Genomic DNA, 20,385 nt, shown 5'->3' with positions numbered 1-20,385 from the left:
TCCTCTGTTCTCCCCTTCTCCTCCTGCCAGTATCAGGGTCTTTTCCAATGAGTGGGCTCTTCATATCAGTTCACTTCAGTTCAGTTGCTCAGTCGTGTCCAACTCTTTGCAATGCCATGAATCACAGGAGGCCAGGCCTCCCTGTTCATCACTAGCTCCCAGAGTTCACCCAAACTCATGTGCATGGAGTCGGTGATGCCATCCAGCCATCTCATCCTCTGTTGTCCCCTTCTCTTCCTGTCCCCAATCCCTCCCAGCATCAGAGTCTTTTCCAATGAGTCAACACTTCCCATGAGGTGGCCAAAGTATTTGAATTTAAGCCTCAGCATCAGTCCTTCCAATAAACACCCAGGACTGGTCTCCTTTAGGATGGACTGGTTGGATCTCCTTGAAGTCCAAGGGACTCTCAAGAGTCTTCTCCAACACCACTGTTCAAAAGCATCAATTCTTCGGCACTCAGCTTTCTTTATAGTCCAACTCTCATATCCATACATGACCACTGGAAAAACCATAGCCTTGACTAGACGGACCTTTGTTGGCAAAGTAATAGCTCTGCTTTTTAATATGCTATCTAGGTTGGTCATAACTTTCCTTCCAAGGAGTAAGCGTCTTTTAATTTCATGGCTGCAATCACCATCTGCAGTGATTTTGGAGCCCAGAAAAATAAAGTCAGCCACTGTTTCCACTGTTTCCTCATCTATTTGCCATGAAGTGATGGGACCAGATGCCATGATCTTTGTTTTCTGAATGCTGAGCTTTAAGCCAACTTTTTCACTCTCCTCTTTCACTTTCATCAAAAGGCTTTTAGTTCCTCTTCACTTTCTGCCATAAGGGTGGTGTCATCTGCATATCTGAGGTTATTGATATTTCTCCTGGCAATCTTGATTCCAGCTTGTGCTTCTTCCAGCCCAGCGTTTCTCATGACGTACTCTGCATACAGGTTAAATAAGCAGGGTGACAATATACAGTCTTGATGTACTCCTTTTCCTATTTGGAACCAGTCTGTTGTTTTTTGTACAGTTCTAACTGTTGCTTCCTGACCTGCATACAGATTTCTCAAGAAGCAGGTCAGGTGGTCTGGTATTCCCATCTCTTTCAGAATTTTCCACAGTTCATTGTGATCCACACAGTCAAAGGCTTTGGCATAGTCAATAAAGCAGAAATAGATGTTTTTCTGGAACTCTCTTGCTTTTTTGATGACCCAGCAGATGTTGGCAATTTGATGTCCGGTTCCTCTGCCTTTTCTAAAACCAGCTTGAACATCTGGAAGTTCATGGTTCATGTATTGCTGAAGCCTGGCTTGAAGAATTTTGAGCATTATTTTACTAGCGTGTGACATGAGTGCAATTGTGCAGTAGTTTGAGTATTCTTTGGCATTGCCTTTCTTTGGGATTGGAATGAAAACTGACCTTTTCCAGGCCACTGCTGAGTTTTCCAAATTTGCTGGCATATTGAGTGCAGCACTTTCACAGCATCATCTTTCAGGATGTGAAATAGCTCAACTGGAATTCCATCACCTCCACTAGTATATTGTCACCCTGTTTATTTAACTTATATGCAGAGTACATCATGAGAAACGCTGGGCTGGAAGAAGCACAAGCTGGAATCAAGATTGCCAGGAGAAATATCAATAACCTCAGATATGCAGATGACACCACCCTTATGGCAGAAAGTGAAGAACTAAAGAGCCTCTTGATGAAAGTGAAAGAGAAGAGTGAAAAAGTTGGCTTAAAGCTCAACACTCAGAAAACAAAGATCATGGCATCTGGTCCCATCACTTCATGGCAAATAGATGGGGAAACAGTGGAAACAGTGGCTGACTTTATTTTTCTGGGCTCCAAAATCACTGCAGATGGTGATTGCAGCCATGAAATTAAAAGACGCTTACTCCTTGGAAGGAGAGTAGTGACCAACCTAGATAGCATATTAAAAAGCAGAGCTATTACTTTGCCAACAAAGGTCCATCTAGTCAAGGCTATGGTTTTTCCAGTGGTCATGTATGCATGTGAGAGTTGGACTGTAAAGAAAGCTGAGTGCTGAAGAATTGATGCTTTTGAACTGTGGTGTCAGAGAAGACTCTTGAGAGTCCCTTGGACTGCAAGGAGATCCAACCAGTCCATCCTAAAGGAGATCAGTCCTGGATGTTCTTTGGAAGGACTGATGTTGAAGCTGAAACTCCGATACTTTGGCCACCTGATGTGAAGAGTTGACTCATTTGAAAAGACCCTGATGCTGGGAAAGATTGAGGGCAGGAGGAGAAGGGGAGAACAGAGGATAAGATTGGATGGCATCACCGACTCAATAGATATGGGCTTGGGTGGATTCTGGGAGTTGGTGATGGACAGGGAGGCCTGGCGTGCTGTGGTTCATGGGGTCACAGAGTCGGACATGACTGAGCGACTGAACTGAAGTCTTATTTTATTACATATAATTCAGTAAGGATCTGTATTATAGATCCAGCTATGTAACTTCTCAAAGTCAATTGAAAAAGGTGGGACTAACTCCGATTTAGTCTTAACTAGGCTTCAGAAGCTGATGCTGAAGCTGAAGCACCAATATTTTGGTCATCTGATGTGAACAGACGACTCATTGGAAAAGTCTCTGATGCTGGGGAAAGATTGAGGGCAGAAGGAAAAGAGGGTGTCAGAGGATGAGATGGCTGGATGGCATCACCGATACAGTGAACATGAACTTGGTCAAACTCTGGGGGATGGTGAAGGACAGGGAGAGGCCTAAGGTGCTGCACTCCACGGAGTGCCAGAGTCAGACACTACGGGAGATGGAACAAGGCTTCAGAAGTGGTCTATGACAGACCTCTGCTGCCCTCTGGTGGCTTTAAGCATAAAAGCACCAGCAAAGAACGAGCACTCAAAACTTCCAGACACCAAAGTGCAGCTAAGCCTGGAGTCCCAGGGGAGGAGCATCTGAACCTCACCACCACTCCAAATAGGTCTTGACCCCTCACTGAACACCCTCTTCATCTCCAGTCTGGATAATCACCCTCACAAACTACGCTTCATTTCCCTGTCCTGGATGGGCTAGTGTACTGGTCCAGATTGGAGCTAGGGGGTCCAGGTAGGTGGTTGTTGTTGTTGTTGAGTCCCTAAGCCTTGTCTAACTCTTTGAGACCCCATGGACTGCAGCACATCAGGCTCCTCTGTCCTCCACTATCTTCCAGAGTTTACTCAAATTCATGTTGAGTCAGTAATGCTTGCCAACCATCTCACCCTCTGCCGCCCCCGTTCTCCTTTTGCCCTCAATCTTTCCCAGCATCAGGGTTTTTTCCAATGAGTCAGACTGGTCACATTAGGTAATCAAAGTATTGGAGCTTCAGTTTCAGCAACAGCGCTTCCAATGAATATTCAGGATTGATTTCCTTTAGGATTGACTGGTTTGATCTCCTTGCACTCCAAGGGACTTTCAGGAGTCTCTCCAGCACCATAATTTGAAAACATCAATTCTTCAGTGCTCAGCCTTCTTGATGGTCCAACTCTTACAACTGTACATGACCACTGGAAAAAATATAGCTTTGATTAGATGGACCTTTGTCAGCAAAATCATGTCTCTGCTTCTTAATACGCTGTCTAGGTTTGTCATAGCTTTTCTTCTAAGAAGCAAGCATCTTTTAATTTTATGGCTGCAGTCATCATCCAGAGTGATTTTGGAGCCCCAAAAAATAAAATTTTATTAAAAACTCCCAAAATAAAACTGTCACTGCTTTCACTTTTTCCCCTTCTATTTGCCATGAAGTGATGGGACCAGATGCCATGATCTTAGTTTTTTTAACGCTGAGTTTCAAGCCAGCTTTTTCACTCTTCTCTTCCACCTTCATCAAGAGGCTATTTAGTTGTTGGAAAAAAACAGTTCAAGAGCTGTTACCTGATAGTCTGATGGTCAGTGCAAAAGAATGTGATTATAGAGTACAAATGAGGAACTATGAAAGGGAGAGTCTGATGCAGAGTTACCCTTGCCTGTCCCTCTTTTTCTTACTTCCCAGACTATCACAGGGGATCCCAAGCAACTAGCCTTTCTCTAGTTTATAATGAGAGAAATGAGAATATCAAAATTAGAAGAATTTTGAGGTCAAACAGACCAAGGTTTGAACTAGCCCTCTGACTTACTCTGGGACCTCTGGGCAAGTTATCTAAACTTCCTGACCCTCTAGGAAGAGAAAAACAAATACCAGATGATATCATGTATTTGGAATCTAAAAAATGACACAAATGAACACATCTGTGAAACACAAACAGATTCACAGACAGAGGGAACAAACGTGTGGTTGCCAAGGGGGAAAAGGATGGAGGCGGGATGGATTGGGAGTTTGGGGTTAGCAGATGCAAACTATTATGTAGAGAATGGATAAACAGCAAGGTCCTGCTGTAGAGCATAGGGAACTATATTCAATATCCTGTGAGAAAACGTAATGAAAAAGAGTTTGAAAAATAAAGTATACATATGTATATCTGAGACACTTTGCTGTACAACAGAAACTAACAGACTGTAAATCAATAAAACAAATTTTTAAAAAATTAAAAAATAAACTTTCTGACTCTGTTTCCTCATCTGAAAAACACAGGATTTCTCAGGCCACTGTGAGGATTCAATGAGATGGTGCGTGGAAAGTTCTTAGCTCAGCGCCTGAATGGGATGAAGTCAGCACTCAAATGTTACCTGTTAACTCCTATGGTGGGGACGGGGGGAGTGGGGGGGCTTCTTCGTTCTTCGCTGATGCTGGTGAATCTAGATGAGGCTGTCCTCTGCACTGATCCGCTTGTCAGAAGGGCCCCTTGCCCATGGGTTCAGCCTCCTGCCCCTCTCATCCCATGTACCCCACTCACCAAAGACATTCCGCCTCACGGGACAGCAGTGAAATCCAGAAGGATGACAAGGAGAGGATACAGAGGTCCACGGTGCTCTCAGGTCACCTGTGGAGCCTCGAATTTCTAACACCTGATGGTCAGGAAGCAGAGGGAGAAGGAAGACGCACTGGGTCTGGTCAAAGAATGGGTCTTGCTTGACCCACACTGGAGGACTGGCAAGTGTCGGAGCCTCAGGAAATCCTGCTCAGCATGAGAGGTTGTTAGGGGAGGTCATCGAAAGGATGTGACCGTTGATTGACACGTGAGTTGAACCTGGGCAATCGGAGGCTCCAGCCCTCCCGTCTTTGGAATGGACCTTGTGCCCACTGTTCCCACAGCGGGAGTTCTAAGGATACAGCCTTAAGAGAGGGAGGCTATTAGGTGCATCGGCACTGTATACGAAGCTGAACCCCGCTAAGACCTCCCGATAAACCTTTTAAGTTTCTGAAGGTGAGTGCAGAGATCTGCTGGCCTTGGGGCCGCCCCAGACAAAAATGTAAGTTGCCTTACATGTTAGAACTCCCACCTACCAATCCAAGTGGTCGGCTCTTTCTTTTCTATCCCTCCCTCTGAGTGCTCTCCACTAGGGGTTGGTTTCAGATTTCACCTGGAAAGCGCTCAAGGTGAAACAGGTGGAAGCTTGAGGGTCAGGGAGTGGGAGGTGTGTGGCTTTTCTACCTGGTCAGAAGCTACTTTCAGGGTACAAGGTTACGGAATGGGACCAGGGTCCACAGAGGCCTTCAACCCTCAGAAAGGAAAGGTTCTGATGGCTTCTTTGGTTTTACAATGTGGGAAATAAATAATAATGTCTGCCTCTGCTTTCCCCTCCCCCCACCCTCTCCCCACCATTCCAGGCAGACAGGATAGGCTGGCCCAGATGAAGAGGACGGGAGGTCTGGAAGGACTCCTCTCCCAGTGCTCAGCCTGAGCTGTACCTGGAGCTCACACCTCCCTCTCCAGTCCTGCTCCCCACCTGGCAGAAAACCATCCTACAGTATTTTAAGATCCTCTTTTTTTTGACTGCACTGAGCAGGATCTTTGCTTCCCAACCAGAGATCTAACCCGTGCCCCCTTAAGTGGAAGTGTGGAGCCCTAACCACTGAACTACCTGGGAATTCTCTGTGCAAAGATATTAACATCCAACAAGGGATAACTGGTTAGTTATTTTTATGGAGCTCTATTAAAAGAATGTATGTGATGGCATAAAAGATCTCCCAGATATAGAATCCGATCCATAAAAAATAGAATTTTTTTTAAATTATCTTGGTCTGAAGAACCTAAAGAATGTCCAACAAGAGATAATTGGTTAGTTATTTTGATGTGTGTGTGAGTCGCTCAGTCATGTCCAACTCTTTGTAACCCCATAGACTGTAGCCAGCCAGGCTCCTCTGCCCATGGAGTTCTCCAAGCAAGAATACTAGAGTGGGTGGCATTCCTTTCTCCTGGGGATCTTCCTGACCCAGGGATTTAACCTGCGGGCAGATTCTTTACCATCTGAGCCACCAGGGAACCCCAGTTATTTTTATGGAGCTCTATTAGAAGAATACATGTGATGGCATAAAAGAGCTATATATATATATTATATTTTTTTTTTTTTTAATTATCTTGGTCGAAAGAGCCTAAAGACATCCCACCCTATAGCAAAGTTTCCTGGAGGGGACAAAACACCTATCGTGAAGCCAAGGGCTGGCCCCCAAGGAAGGTGGACCATGGTGGGATCATCCAAGTGACTCAAAAAACTAGCCATTCACCCCAGCTCCACCCCAACCCTCATCCTCCAACCAAAGAAAAGTCAGCAAGTCCAAAAAGAGGCCTGACTCTCCCCTTCCTGGAGCTGAGATACATGTCTATGGCAAGTCACCCTGGGTTTGGCATCAACCCATCTCCCCCTTGGCCACACCTAACCAATATCCATTTGTTGGTGTTCTCAGAATAAATCGCTTATCCCTCCTAAAGAAGTCAATCCCAGAATCCCACAGGCACACTCAGACCCTTTTGCTCTTTCCTCATCTTAGCCCTCAAACAGCACAGACAAGAGGGTCAGCACCAGCCTTTATTGGGGAAAAGACACACCACACACCCACTGCCCAGACCCAGGGCCAGGCTTCCCACAGTCAAGGCAGCAGTAGGAACAGAAACAGCGACGAGGGCAGTGACAGTGCCCAGGGGTGCCACAAGCCCCAGGACAACAGCCTCTCCCGGCTGCCAGGACAAGCCCCCTCGACGCTCAGGACACACCAGATTGACGAGAGCACCGGGGCCTCTGCAAGAAGAAGAAACATCAGGTCATAACTGTGCCCTCCTGGCTCCAGCTCCCCAGCATGTTCGTCTCCCCTTCTACACTGGAGAAGTTAAGCAAAGATTGCTCTCACGGACCTTAAATGGCTACCTGCTTTCCAGACTGGAGAAGGCAATGGCACTCCACTCCAGTACTCTTGCCTGGAAAATCCCATGGACGGAGGAGCTTGGTGGGCTGCAGTCCATTGGGTTGCTAAGAGTCAGACACGACTGAGCGACTTCACTTTCACTTTTCACTTTCATGCATTGGAGAAGGAAATGGCAACTCACTCCAGTGTTCTTGCCTGGAGAATCCCAGGGACAGAGGAGCCTAGTGGGCTGCCGTCTATGGGGTCGCACAGAGTCGGACACGACTGAAGCGACTTAGCAGCAACAGCAGCAGCTTCCCAGACAATCCAGGCTAAACTGGCATTGAAGACTATGTATCATGAAGTGATCAACCTTGTATTTCCTGTTGTAAACACAGCCTGCCTGGTCCCTTACCCACTCTCTCATATCACTCCCATCCGTTTCCCAAATGTGTCACACACAATCCACCCTCTGTGTCTTTGGTCACCAGGCCACCCTGGTGTCCAGCTTGTTCTCTGTGTTCTCCTTGCTGGGTCACATCTAGCCTAGCCTTCAGGGCCCAGATCAAATCCTACTTCTAGGAGAAGGACCTTCCCAAGGAACCACACTTACTCTGATCACCTGTATGCCCATACGGCCTATACAAGAGTCCTGACCTGTGAAACAGAATCTAACTAGACTTTCCAGGGCAAATACTGCCTTGCCCTTCTGGAGTTCCCACTCAGCATCTAAGTCGGTGTTTTGTACATGGCAGTGAAGACCACTGTTACTGATAATGAGGGACTGTACTCACCTAACTCAGGGTCAGACCTAATGGTCCAGGTGGGGTTCGGGGCCGGCTGGGGTGATGGGACTGGGTGGGACACAGAAGCGGCCACAGCCTGACTTGCAGCACTTCTCCCCAGCCTGGCAGTTCTCATCGACCATGCAGTTGACAATGCACAGCCCCACTAAGACTTCTGGACAGTCACCGTCCCACCCTGGCGGATAAGCAGGCAAAGGTATAGAGATGGGACGGTTGGTTCCAGTGACTCCAGGTGGGATCCCACCTGGGACTTAGACACAGAGGCTCAGATGACTCCATCCCTGATTCTGACTAGATCTTAATCAAACATCTGGCTGGGACACCTTGAAGCTAGAGGATCTGAGCCCCCGCAGGGCCCCAAGAGAGCACCTGGATTAATTTCCAAATGGTATTTCACAAGGAGTTCCCTAGAGGTACCTCGCTGGTGGCTCAGATGGTAAAGAATCTGCCTGCAACGCAGGAGACCTGGGTTTGATCCCTGGGTTGGGAAAGCTCCCCTGGAGAAGGGACAGGTTACCCACTCCAGTACTCTTGCCTGGAGAATTTCATGGATGGAGGAGCCTGGCGGGCTACAGTCCATGGGGTCGCAGAGTCAAATATGACTGAGCAACAAACACTCACTTTTTTCTTTTTCCACTTCAGGACTTGATATCACTGTAGGTTTGGGGTGGGCCTGGGCCGGGTGCAGAAGCAAGGCTCCCACGCCACCACCCTCAACCCTGGTGTTTGGGCTTCCTACTTCCCACCCCCTGCCATACATGGGCCCCTTGATCCAGGAGGAGGATTGCTTTGGCTTGAAGCGGGGCAGGGTATGAGGACTGGAAGGATAAGGATTTTGACTTCCTCCCACAAACAGAAAGAGAAGACGATCACAGATGGCTCCCTCCCCAACCAGCTCTGGGAGCCCAGGAGCACCCAAGGATTTCTTCCCCAAAGAGCTGACATACCTCCCTTGATGTCTCCGAAGCAGGCATGGCCACAGCCGGTGCTGCAGCACTTATGTCCCTGGGGACAGGACGTGTCCCCGTCACACAGCTCTTCACACGGAAGGGGGTCGGCCGGACATTCACCACCAAACTCTGCCACAGAATCAGAACACTGGGGCTCAGAGACACCCCAGCCCAGTGTTGCCAGTTATTTTTATCGGGACTCCAGTACAAAATGTACAAAAAAAGATGTAATGGAAAACAATACATTTTCCATTGTTTCCTGTTTGTATTTCATAAATATTTATGCTTAAAGTGTGTATATTATGTGCATTCATGAATATTCAATGCTGATACTTCTTATTCTATTTCCTCTCTTTTTTAATGCTGGCCACAAAATACAAAGTTGATATCCAGATTCAGCTTGAAAAGCGCGGTTGAGGTCTAACAAGTTGTGACAAACTCACTAGTTGCCGCCCCATACTCGTCCTCCCTCCTTGCTTCCTGTGGTTGACATCAGCACTGCTGGCTGCTGAACTCATGCCCACGGGGAGCCCCCTTCCTATCATCTCTGGGCTGGACTGGGTGACTTGCTTTGACCGACAAGACCCCAGCAAGTATGATGGAAGCAGCGTGTGTGCATGCGTGTGTGCTCAGTGGCTTCAGTCATGTCTGACTCTTTGCGACCTTATGGACTGTAGCCCACCAGGCTCTCTGTCTATGGGATTCTCTAGGCAAGAATACTGGAGGGGTCGCCATGCCCTTCTCCAGGGGACACGTTCACGGCCTCTAGACAGACAATGAAACTCAGAGAAGAGAAGCTGTTGGCCCAGAACCGCAGAGTGAGTCAGCGCCAAAGCAGGATGAAACCCAGCCTCTCGGTCTGTAGTGAAGCACTCTTTCTACTACACCATCCCTAAGACAGGTGGGCAACGGGCCAGCTCCACAGGGCAGGCACACCCAAGAAGTCACATCCAAACCATACCCACTCACCGTGACTCACTCCTCTCGGTGTTCCAGTTTTTTAAATGGAGGGAAAATACAGGCCATTCAAGGCTTTGTAGAAAACCAAGACAGGACTGGCCCAGTGCCTCCGAGAAAGAACATATACATACGATTGGACACAGCTGGTTCCGGGAAGTCTGACATGATGGAAAAAGCACGTGCTAGACTCCAAGAGAATGCGTGCAGCTGAACACGTGCTCGGCCGCTCCGCTGTGTCTGACTCTCTGCGACCCTATGGACTGCAGTCCTCCAGGCTTCTCTGTCTGTGATATTCTCCAGGCAAGAATACTGGAGCAGGTTGCCCTTTCCTCCTCCAGGGGATCTTCCCCACCCAGAGATCAAACTCCAGTCTCCTGCATCTCCTGCATTGGCAGGCAGATTCTTTGCCACTGAGCCACCTGGGAAACCTCATACAGCTGGACAATCCAAGGTATGATAACCTAGCATCCTTAGATTTTCTAAATAGCCCCTATTTCATGTCATTCCGTATTACAACTATGTGTCTTGATTTTTTTATTCAGAAAATAAGATCATTGTTCATCACCACATGTCTCTCCCCACACCTCCCACTTGTTTGACAAACACTAAAATCCCTCTAACAAGGAACAAACCCTTTTATCCCCAAGGCTGAGAAGACAGCATAAAATAATCTCCCCAATAGAGAAAAAACCCAGCAACATAAACATCTCACCAAATTATACCTTGTACCATAGAGAGTGGAGGTCTAGAATCTCAAACTTCCCAGATTAAACCATTATGCTGGGCCTGACTCTGAAGTAGCTTCCCAGGTGGCTCAGCGGTAAAGAACCCACCTGCCAATGCAGGAGACAGAGGAGATGCGGGTTCGATTCCTGGGCCGGGAAGATCCCTGGAGGAGGAAATGGCAACACACTCCAGTATTCTTGCCTGGAGAATCCCACAGACAGAGGAACCTGGGAGGCTACAGTCCATGGGGTCGCAAAGAGTCGGACACGACTTAGCGACTGAGCGCATTTCACAACTCTGAAGTAACCAATGCCAGGAGCACCCGGCTTCCCCTGCTTTCATCCCCAGGACCAGGAACAGACACCAAAGCCCTATTGTCTCCCAGGCCAGACTTCCTTGAGTTCCCTGGGGATTTATCAACTATCAGAAGCAACAAAGGGACCCTTGGAGGATAGGCTGAAGCCTTGAGGCTCAGAATATATCCCTTCGGACCAGCGCCCAGCAGGGCCACCCAGTCCAACACCCTATCTGATGCCTGAATCCCTGCCAAATGATCCCCCATCCTCAGCTTGGAGAGCTGGAATTAAGGAAGCCTTACTAACTCCAAGCCCGACTACAGCCAGCCATCCTTATATTTAAGCTAGACAGCCTTAAGGAGAAGAAAGTCTTCTTTACACTCAACTGAAATCTGTTTCCCCATCGGTCCTTTACCTGCCCCCAGACACCCGGTAAGATCACAGCTTGTGTCACCTTTGCAGACATCCTCTGCCTTTCTCTGTCTCAGCTTTGCCAGGCTAGGGAGCTCAGTTCCTCCTATCACATGGTTTCTAGTCACCTCAGTTATCTCAGCAGGAATCAAGGTGAGAAATACGAATGACAGCCAGAATAGGGGTGGTCAATCTAGCCTCCGGATATGCCCAATCCCAAGATCCCAAGCTATCAGCAGAAAGGCAGGATACAAAGCTGAAGCCCAGACACACTCACTCACTGAGTCTCCACTGCTGCCTCAGCTCCAACCCTCCACTAGGGAAAGACGCCAGCTGCTGGCGGAAAGTGACATGTCAAAACTTCTTAAGCCAAGAAGGGCCCTGAGTCCTCAAACCTACTCCTTTCTTCTCATGTATATAGACAGATAGACATCCAGAAGGGGGAGAAACTGGCTGAAGTCAGTGGTCCCAGAACTGGGCCCCAAACCCGCAGCTTTGGCACTAGGTCCAGTGCCCTTTAACCCACATGATTACAATCCCCTACACTCTGCAAGGATCACCTAAAAACAAATCAACAAGCACTAAGACTCAGCTCAGTTCTGCCAAAACTAGTAGACAGCTTTAGGGGTTAGGAAAACTTACAAATAAACTAGCGTGTGTCTGGAGCCCCCGCAACCACTCCTAGTTTCGGTGATTCACCGGGACTCAGCATACAGGTGTACATACGGCCATGATTCACACAGCACAAAAATGCAAAGCAAAACCCATCAACGGGAAGAGGCGCGTGACGCGAAGTCCAGAGGAAACCAGGCGCAAGCTTCCAGGAGCCCTCTCCAGGAAAGTCGCACAGGATGGTCTTTATTCTTCTGGCATGAAACTGTGACAACATGTATGAAGTGGTATTCTACCAGGAAACCCACTGGAGACTCAAGATTTTTCCTGGGGTCTGGTCACACGGCACTCTCTGCCTAGCCCATACCACTCTTAATAGTTAGGGTGGCAGGAACTCTCTCAAAAATCCAAAGTCTCAGAAGCCAGCCAAGGCCAATCTTGTGAGCAGGCCTTTCTGGGAATGTTAACGTTGGACCCGCTGTGTTAACTCTCTCAGCTGTACAAACAGCGTGGAGGTTTCAGGAAAGGGGGGCCCAAACACACATGGAGCCCACACCCTCGATCCATACAAAAGGACATAATGCGTATGTCCTAATAAGAAAACGGAGGCTCACAGGGGCTCAGGAGGGGCCAGCCTTCACGCAGTGGGAGGGGGCCATAAGGGACCCAAGATAGACAGTCGTGTCCAACTCTTGGCAACCCCACATACTGCAGTGCACCAGGCTCCTCTGTCCATGGAATTCTCCAGGCAAGAATACTGGAATGAGTTGCCATCCTTTTTTCCAGGGGATCTTCCCAACCCAGGCATTGAACCTGGGTCTTCCACATTGCAGGTAGATTCTTTACCGTCTGAGCTGCCAGGGAAGCCTCTGGGACAACATTAAGGGAGCCAAAGGGGACAACATTAAGGCCATTATCTGAATCTTTGCTCCAAAACCTTCTCCTCTCAAAGTTATCCCCTTCTCAGCAAAGAGTACGACCATCACCCAAAGGCTCCAGCCAGCCACTCAGCATTCTTCTCGACACCTCCTCTTCCTCATCACCCACATCTGCTAACCAGGCCTGTCAGCTCCAACTTCAGAAGTATTTCAGGGACTTCCCTGGTGGTCCGCTGGTTAAGAACCTGCCCGCCAATACAGTGGACACGGGTTCAATCCCTGGTCCGGGAAGATCTCACATGCCCTGGGGCAACTAAGCCAGTGAACCGCAACTGCTGAGCCCCTCTGCTGCAACTGCTGAAGCCTGCTTGCCATGAGCCGGTGCTCCGCAACAAGAGAAGCCCGAGTGCCGCAACTAGAGAGTGGCTCCCCCTTGCCACAACTAGAGAAAGCCCACACGCAGCAACAAAGACCCAGCACGGCCAAAAATAGTAAATAAACTTTTTTTTCCCCCAAAAAAAGTACTTTGAGTCTGCCACTTTCCCAGGTCTGTACTGTCACCACCCTGGTCTGAGCCATGGCACTCCCTTGCCCAGCCTGACACAGTGGCCTCTCAACTGGCCTACCACCTTCTACATTTTCCTCATCCATGCTTCACACACCAGCAGAGAGGTCTTTTTAAAATGAAAACCCAACCAGGTCTCTCCTGCTTTAAAGGCCTCCCATTGCACTTACAATAAAGCCTTAGACAGAGGCCCTGGAGGTTCCCCGAAAGCCCAGACCTGAACCGGAAACACCCTCCTTCCCCGTCTCTCGTCTCCAACCACACTGACCTTCAGTTCAGTTCAGTCGCTCAGTCATGTCCGACTCTTTGTGACCCCATGAACTGCGGCACACCAGGCCTCCCTGTCCATCACCAACTTCCAGAGTTCACTCAAACTCACATCCATCGAGTTGGTGATGCCATCCAGCCATCTCATCCTCTGTCATCCCCTTTTCCTCCTGCCCCCAATCCCTCCCAGCATCAGAGTCTTTTCCAATGAGTCAACTCTTCGCATGAGGTGGCCAAAGTATTGGAGTTTCAGCTTTAGCATCATTCCTTCCAAAGAAATCCCAGGGCTGATCTCCTTTAGAATGGACTGGGTTGGATCTCCTTGCAGTCCAAGGGACTCTCAAGAGTCTTCTCCAACACCACAGTTCAAAAGCATCAATTCTTCGGCACTCAGCTTTCTTCACAGTCCAACTCTCACATCCATACATGACCACTGGAAAAACCATAGCCTTGACTAGATGGACCTTTGTTGGCAAAGTAATGTCTTTGTATCTAGGTTGGTCATAACTTTCCTTCCAAGGAGTAAGCGTCTTTTAATTTCATGGCTGCAGTCACCATCTGCAGTGATTTTGGAGCCCCAAAAAATAAAGTCTGACACTGTTTCCATTGTTTCCCCTGGTTTTAGAAACAGCAGAGGAACCAGAGATAAAATTGCCAACATCCGCTGGATCATCACAAAAGCAACAGAGTTCCAGAAAAACATCTATTTCTGCTTTATTGACTATGCCAAAGCCTTTGACTGTGTGGATCACAATAAACTGTGGAAAATTCTGAAAGAGATGGGAATACCAGACCACCTGACCTGCCTCTTGAGAAACCTATATGCAGGTCAGGAAGCAACAGTTAGAACTGGACATGGAACAACAGACTGGTTCCAAATAAGAAGAGGAGTATGTCAAGGCTGTATACTGTCACCCTGCTTATTTAACCTATATGCAGAGTACATCATGAGAAATGCTGGGTTGGAAGAACCACAAGCTGGAATCAAGATTGCCAGGAGAAATATCAATAACCTTAGATATGCAGATGACACCACCCTTATGGCAGAAAGTGAAAAGGAACTCAAAAGCCTCTTGATGAAAGTGAAAGAGAAGACTGAAAAGGTTGGCTTAAAGGTCAACATTCAGGAAACGAAGATCATGGCATCTGGTGCCATCACTTCATGGGAAACAGATGGGGAAACAGTGGAAACAATGACCTTTCACCTCCTGAAAAGAGCAAGCCCGGCCCCACCCCACAGGCTTTGCCCCCGCAGTTCCCTCTTCCTAGCATTGCACCCAACAGCCAGATGCTTCTTCTCATTCTCCAACTTAAAATGATACCTCCTCTTTCCCTCGCTTTTCTTTCCTTTCGTAGCACCAGCATGACTGGTACTTATTATTGTCCGCTTATGATTATTTCCTATGTCTCACATCAGGGGCTGAGCTCCACGAGACCACGGACCGTGACTGCTCTGCTCACCCCTGGATGCCCAAATGCCAGGTAGTATAGACCGACTCAGTGTGTACTGAATCCATTTATAAGCAAGCAAGTGAAATACACAGGCCGGACGTCAGAGATGTGGGAGGAAATCTGATCAGCAAGGTGCCAGGCATAACTCTATAAGCTCTTGGGCATTATTTGGCAGGTTTTGTACAAGCTTCTTATATACATTTCTTCTCAACTACATGATTGGAGAAGGCAATGGCAACCCACTCCAGTACTTTTGCCTGGAAAATCCCATGGACAGAGGAGCCTGGTAGACTGCAGTCCATGGGGTTGCAAAGAATCGGACACCACTGAGCGACTTCACTTTCACTTTTCACTTTCGTGCACTGGAGAAGGAAATGGCAACCCCCTTCAGTGTTCTTGCCTGGAAAATCCCAGGGACGGGGGAGCCTGGTGGGCTGCCGTCTATGGGGTCGCACAGAGTTGGACACGACTGAAGCGACTTAGCATCAGCATCAACTACATGGGATAGACTAAATACTTGTACTCTCCGAAAATTCTTATGTTGAAACTAAATACCCAAAGTGAGGGTATTTGGAAGTGGGGTCTTTGGGAAGTGATCAGGTCAAGAGACTGGAGCCCTTATAAGGGCTAGTGGCCCTTATTGGCCTTCTGTCAGATGAGGTCACAGCAAAAAGAGAGCAGTCTACAAACCAGGAAGCAGGCCCTCACCAGACACTTAATCTGGCACCCTGATCTCGGATGTCCCCGTTTCCAGAATTGTGAGAAATAAATGTCTGTCGTTTGTAAACCACCCGGTCTGTGCTACTCTGTTCCAGCAGTGGGAATGGACACTACCTTATCGCCCTATGCGATAAATGTCCTTGCATGCACGTGTTTAGTCCATCGGTCATTTCAGAGTCTTTGCAACTCTTTGGAGTCCACCAGGCTCCTCTGTCCATGGGATTCTCTAGGCAAGAATACTGCAGCAAGTTGCCATTTCCTCCTCCACGGGATCTTTCTGACCCAGGGATCTCCTGTGTCTCCTGCACTGCAGGCAGATTCTTAGCTGCTGAGCCATCAGGGAAGCCCTGATAAGAGATAAATATGCTTACCTCCATTTTAAGGATGATAAAAAGAGGCCACAGAGGAGCCAGGCTTCTTACCCATGTTCAAACCCTAACTGCCTCAGGAGAGCAGCTCCAGGGTCCAGCCTGGGCCCTCAGGAACTCTGATGTGCCTCTACCTTACCAAACAGACAGCACAGGAAGCCTCTGGAGAATCAGGGCTTAATGAAAGCGGAAGTTGTTCACAGCCCAGAAAGAAGAGCTCCCAGTGCCAGTCATCGGGTGTAGCAACAAGTCCCATTGGGTGAGTGGGCCAGCCCTGCTCTAGGACTGGAACTGTAGAAAAGCACTTAACTAATAACTCCGTGGCCAATATCACTTCCCACCAGACGAGGAACCCCACGCAGCCCGTGGGCTCCGGGAGATCTGCAGAGAAATCACTGTTCTAACCTGCTGAGCTCCCAGGAAAGAAGCAGCCCCAACTGGGCTGGCCAGGGCCCAGAGCAGCTCACTGAGGTGCCCGGCTGGGCTGCCAGCCTCACCCTCAGCCCCTATAATTCAGTCATCACCTTCAAACATGGGGAAGACTGTACCAGGCCCAACAAGCTGCCAGGGAGTGACCCGTGGGAGACAGATGCCCAGCCCTGGTTCCAGACAGGGCCTCAAGAGTCCTGGCAACGAGTACAACCCTCTATTCTCTTTTATGGGCACGCTGCCCAAGGGAGCTGCCAAACTGAGGTGCAGACAATCCTACTGGGTAGAGGGAAGGGACCTGCTACATGGGGAGATTTGGCTGGCAGGTCAGCCTTCACAAGAACCCTGAGTTCCAAGTAAAAGAATCACAGATAATCAATGGTCTGTTCTTTCCTGACAGAAAGCAAAGAAGTGGGGACTCTAGTGATTAAAGAAGAGACAGCTCCCCCACCAAAAAAAAAAGGGGGGTGGGGGTGGGGAAGAGGTGCTCTAGGTGAGCTAGATTCCAAGAGCCAACCTTGAAGACAAGAAGCTGGCTGGGTCTACATAGCCCAGAGGCAAGATCGGAAAGGAGACATGGATTTCGCCTCCCGAGACATCCTTAGGGATGCCTCCTCAGCAGAGCCAACTACAGCATGCACTGCAGCGCATCTGCCTAGCCAGACAGGATTCATCCCCCTGGTATGGCTCTTGGCACAGGTTCTTATCAGGAGGGTATTTTTCTTCTTTCACTGCAAAAGAGATCACCTGAGATTGGGGGTAACTGATAAGGCCTCAAGAAATGGGGAATGGAAGTCAAATGCACTTTGGGGACCTTTAGCCTCTCTGGCACTCCACTCCAGTACTCTTGCCTGGAAGATCCCATGGACGGAGGAGCCTGGTAGGCTGCAGTCCATGGGGCACTAAGAGTCGGACACGACAGAGTGACTTCACTTTCACTTTTCACTTTCATGCATTGGAGAAGGAAATGGCAACCCACTCCAGTGTTCTTGCCTGGAGAATCCCAGGGACAGGGGAGCCTGGTGGGCTGCCGTCTATGGGGTCGCACAGAGTCGGACATGACTGAAGCGGTTTAGCAGCAGTAGCAGCCTCTCCCAAATTCTTATCTGAAATATTTCTGCAATCACTTTCCCCTCCTCCCACACCCCCACCATCCACCAACACACACCCAGCACCACTCAAGGACCAGCCATTCTGCAGAAAGAGAGAAAGGTTGGGCAAAGCCAGAACCTCTAGTAAGCCAGACTGGAAATGTTATCTCCTTGTCCAGAGAGGACAGAGAAAGCCAGGAAGACCTATCCTGGCTGCTCCCAGAATTGATCCATCCAGGTCTGTCCTACAGAGGAGACCATCATCTCCCCAAATGAGGACCCTCACTCTGGGGGGAGGCAAGGGGTGATTTCTTCTCTAGTTATTTTCAGTTACTCTTAGTCAGGGGTCCCAAAGGGTAACTCACCACGCTCTCCTACAGTCAGCCTGGATGCCACAGACCCAAGAGCCACTACTGTCTTCAGGAGGAAGAGGCAGCTCAACATGACGAGGATGCTGAGAGCTGAGACGAAAACTCCAATCTGGCCAGACATGTACATCTTGCCCAGAAGATCAACCGAGGGAAGGGCAAGGCAAGGGGACTGGCCTAAGCCCAGCCCCAGATCCTTCCCTTTCGCAATAATTCCCAAGGATGTCTTCTCCTGACAAGAAGAAGAAAAGTGATTGGTTGCTGGTGTGTGGAACATTCCTGGTGCTACCAAAAGACACATGTGATCAGAATGATCAAACTCTGTACAAGGGACAATGATGAGGAATCTAGGGGGAGCTGGGGAAACAGAGGGATAGACACTGGATCAAAGAGAGCCCCAGAGGGTTTTTCAGGGACATGGCTACAGCTGAAATGAGAGAGGAAAGGACTAACGACACCACGGAAGGAAAGAACCAACGCTAATAAAATGCACTGTGGCTCCTGTCCATCATTGCAACCTAGAAAGCAGAGACTAGAACCAACTGCACACAAACTAGTCAAAAACTATAGAAAAGTAGTGCTTGAATTTCTTCAGAACTAACATAAACGCACCAAAAACCTACATCTTGGTCCCTCCGGCCCATATATAGGACATTTGTGGCCTATATGAAGGCCAGTTGACAAAACCCAAAAGAACAGTTGCTGACTCAAGTAATAACCTAGGCCATATACACTTCTTTTCTTTATCTCTTCTTCCTATATTTCTTTTTATTTTTCTTTATCTGTCCCTTTGATCAACCATGATACCTGTGTCCACTGGCATTGCTTAGTCTAACAAGGCTAAAGGGCAGGGGACATTCAAGGCACAAGGTTAAAAACCTCAATAGGGCCTAGGAGTTTGTTGCCAGAAAGTCACCTTATTATTTTAAGGCTGATAAATGAACATTTGTTGATCTAACATGTGCTTTACATATTTTATTTCTCACAATTAACTTGCAAAAGTAAGAAAACTGATTCTTTTTTTAGAGAAAGAACTGCCCAAGGTCATTAAGCTAGTAAGTGGTGGCTGCTGGAATTTAATAAGAGTAATGACAGATAGCATTGTTTGAAGGTTTATTACTGCCAAGGGTCTAAGTACTTTACATAAGTTAACTCACTTAATTTCACTGCAACCCTATGAGTTAAGTATTATTATCCCCATTCTACAGACAGGGAAACTGAATCAAAGAAAGAAATGTAGGTCACAGCTAATAAGTAGTAGAATAAAGGTGTGTGTGTGTGCATGCTCAGTTGCTTCAATCGTGTCTGACTTTTTGCAGTGTCTGAGTCTTTCTAACTCTATGGACTGTAGCCCACCAGGCTCCTCTGTCCACGGGATTCCGAAGGCAAGAATACCAGGAGTGGGTTGCCATTCCCTTCTCCAGGGAATCTTCTGACCCAGGGATCGAACGGAAGTCTCCTGCATCTCCTGTGTTGCAGGAGGATTCTTTAACCACTGAGCCACTTGGGAAGCCCAGAACAAAGGTAAGCAGTCCAATTCCATAGTCAGTGTTCTTTATCATCATATCATAATGAATTTGAACTCAGATCATTCTAACTGCAAAACTCATGCACCTTCTACTACCCCGTATTATGACCTGGTAAAAGAAGATCCAATTCTATTCAGGGATGTCTTACCTCTAATGCAGAGCAAAAGGGGGTCTGGGGAACTCCACAGCTGTGAAACCCCTGCATCCTCAACCTATCCCAGAATCAACCATCTGGGGAGAGAAGCCCAGGATCTTCATTAGATGCCTTCCGAAGCCAAGAGGCAACCCCCGGGATAAAGGCCTGGAGGGACCGCTGAGTGAGTGTTTAGGATGCCATGGGCCAGACCCCCTCCCCCTCTTGTTGGGTTTTGGGGTCCTCGCATGAGGCCCATCCAATTCTGGGAGCTGAGTGCCGGGCATATTAAAATCTAGTTTTCCAAAGACAACCGCAGACGCCCCTATACCAAACGCTCCCCACCTCTCCCCAGCTCCAGCCCGTGGAAACCTGCTCCCTTCCTCCCGCCCTGCACTTCTCCACGGGCCTTGGCCCGGCCAGAGAACGACCCTTGATTGAACACCCCCAGTCACACCCGAAGCGAGGCCGCCCCCGAGAGGGAGACAGGCCACCCGACGCGCAACGCCTCTAAGCAGCCGCAACCGGACGGGAACGAGCGGTTCGGTTTCCCTGGCAACCCCGCCGCTCGCCGCGTCGCGCTTCCGGAGCCTGAGGGC

The 20,385-nt window shown here is 48.6% G+C and overlaps 1 protein-coding gene across 5 annotated transcripts; it reads right to left on the bottom strand.

Moving 5' to 3' along the window:
- Positions 1-6,899: 6,899 nt before the first annotated feature.
- Positions 6,900-20,367, bottom strand: WFDC3 (WAP four-disulfide core domain 3). 5 transcript variants are annotated; one of them, XR_011466470.1, is made up of 7 exons: positions 20,242-20,367; positions 19,802-19,884; positions 18,122-18,356; positions 8,979-9,110; positions 8,020-8,206; positions 7,236-7,393; positions 6,900-7,122 (listed from the first exon to the last, which is right to left on the bottom strand). XR_011466470.1 is itself a non-coding variant. In XM_005897543.3 (6 exons), the coding sequence occupies exons 2-5, from the start codon at positions 19,856-19,858 to the stop codon at positions 8,037-8,039; spliced, it is 594 nt and encodes a 197-aa protein (XP_005897605.2). In that variant the 5' UTR covers positions 19,859-19,884; positions 20,242-20,367; the 3' UTR covers positions 6,900-7,122; positions 8,020-8,036. The 5 variants fall into 5 exon arrangements, 3 of the variants coding, with proteins under 3 accessions (XP_005897605.2, XP_070237214.1, XP_070237213.1); XR_011466471.1 differs by having other exon boundaries at positions 7,249-7,393; XM_005897543.3 differs by lacking the exon at positions 7,236-7,393.
- Positions 20,368-20,385: the final 18 nt, after the last annotated feature.

This window comes from Bos mutus, chromosome 13 (genome assembly GCF_027580195.1).
Source record: "Bos mutus isolate GX-2022 chromosome 13, NWIPB_WYAK_1.1, whole genome shotgun sequence".
In the NCBI taxonomy this organism is placed as follows: domain Eukaryota; kingdom Metazoa; phylum Chordata; class Mammalia; order Artiodactyla; family Bovidae; genus Bos; species Bos mutus.
The sequence above is the reverse complement of the archived record's forward strand: the minus strand, read 5'-3'. Positions and strand labels throughout refer to the sequence as shown.